Source organism: Sinocyclocheilus anshuiensis, unplaced genomic scaffold (genome assembly GCF_001515605.1).
Source record: "Sinocyclocheilus anshuiensis isolate Anshui unplaced genomic scaffold, SAMN03320099.WGS_v1.1 scaffold2493, whole genome shotgun sequence".
Taxonomy (NCBI): domain Eukaryota; kingdom Metazoa; phylum Chordata; class Actinopteri; order Cypriniformes; family Cyprinidae; genus Sinocyclocheilus; species Sinocyclocheilus anshuiensis.
This window is the reverse complement of record NW_015549322.1, coordinates 101,957-103,427: the sequence shown is the minus strand read 5'-3', so window position 1 is coordinate 103,427 and position 1,471 is coordinate 101,957. Positions and strand designations below refer to the sequence as shown.

At 41.5% G+C, this 1,471-nt stretch overlaps 1 protein-coding gene across 2 annotated transcripts in view; it reads right to left on the bottom strand.

Annotated features, from left to right (window-relative positions):
• ccnd3 (cyclin D3) overlaps positions 1–1,471 on the bottom strand; it is a 9,115-nt gene that overhangs the window by 3,713 nt on the left and 3,931 nt on the right. Inside the window, exon 4 of one of the 2 annotated variants that reach the window (XM_016444853.1) lies at positions 209–351. The exons of the other annotated variant lie outside the window; for it this stretch is intronic. Coding sequence (XP_016300339.1) covers positions 209–351 — 143 coding nt within the window. The remainder of the gene's footprint in view (positions 1–208; positions 352–1,471) is intronic. 2 annotated transcript variants of the gene reach the window in all.

Genomic DNA, 1,471 nt, shown 5'->3' with positions numbered 1-1,471 from the left:
TGCAAGTGCTATATTAGTATATTATTATAGTGTTATATTTCAATTTCACAAAGAAACGTGCAGCATTTTGTCCAAGCAATAATAAAAGGACACATTTAATTTATCATTTGTCTTAAATCGTGAATCGAATCGGGAAATCAAAATCGTGAATCGAATCGTGAGTTGAGTGAATCGTTACATCCCTAGTTACGAGTGAATGTGTCCTCACCATGTCCGTGTCCAGGACGTCTCTCAGCAGCTGCAGCAGGCCGTCGGGGCCGTATTCGTTCTTTAGGACATCCAGTCTGATCACGGCTGCCGTCACACACGAGCAGGCCACCGCAGACGGAGCGAAGACCGAGAACTTCAGCTCTGATAACACACACAGTGGGAAAAAACTAGGGCCGTCAGTTTAATGCATTTACTTAAAGGAGACATATTATGTCCCTTTTTACAATATGTAATTTATGCCCTAAAAATTCAAGATATTGGGCCAAAAAATGCCCCTGTATGAGTTTTTGTCTTATATTTATATCACATGATCATCGATATCACACCAGCAGTGATATGATTTTGAGTGATGATTTTGTCACGAAGACTACAAGTGCAGTGAACAACACTTCAGTAAATAAGAAGTTAATATTGTGCAAAATTTAAACACAACATTGTGCGTCTTGTTCAATTTTGCCAACGAAAATATGACTTTTAACCCTTGTGCAACCTTTTGGACGTTTTCGTCTAAAAAAAAAGGACGTTTTCGTCGTTTTCATCTAAAAGCCTGCGGCTAGAGTGAGCGGAGGCCGGGGGTTAGAGTGAGCGGAGGCCGGTGGGTTAGAGTGAGCGGAGGCCATGGGTTAGAGTGAGCAGAGGCCGGTGGGTTAGAGTGAGCGGAGGCTGGCGGTTAGAGTGAAATCGCATGTTTATTTTAGATCTGTGTGGCAGCAGCAATATACAGTAAATAAATCAATAAATCCACTGCTGATTTAAACAGATTTTCATGATATGTCACCTTTAATTAATTAGTTATGAATAAATAACGCAGTTAACGCGCTGGCCCCGCCCCCAAACCTGTGCGTCATCAAATATGATGCAGGACAACAACTCCATAAATGCAGTTATGCCCTAAAAATTCAAGATATTGGGCCAAAAAATGCCCCTGTATGAGTTTTTGTCTTATATTTATATCACATGATCATCGATATCACACCAGCAGTGATATGATTTTGAGTGATGATTTTGTCACGAAGACTACAAGTGCAGTGAACAACACTTCAGTAAATAAGAAGTTAATATTGTGCAAAATTTAAACACAACATTGTGCGTCTTGTTCAATTTTGCCAACGAAAATATGACTTTTAACCCTTGTGCAACCTTTTGGACGTTTTCGTCTAAAAAAAAACGACGTTTTCGTCGTTTTCATCTAAAAGCCTGCGGCTAGAGTGAGCGGAGGCCGGGGGTTAGAGTGAGCGGAGGCCGGCGGGCAGGGGGGGCG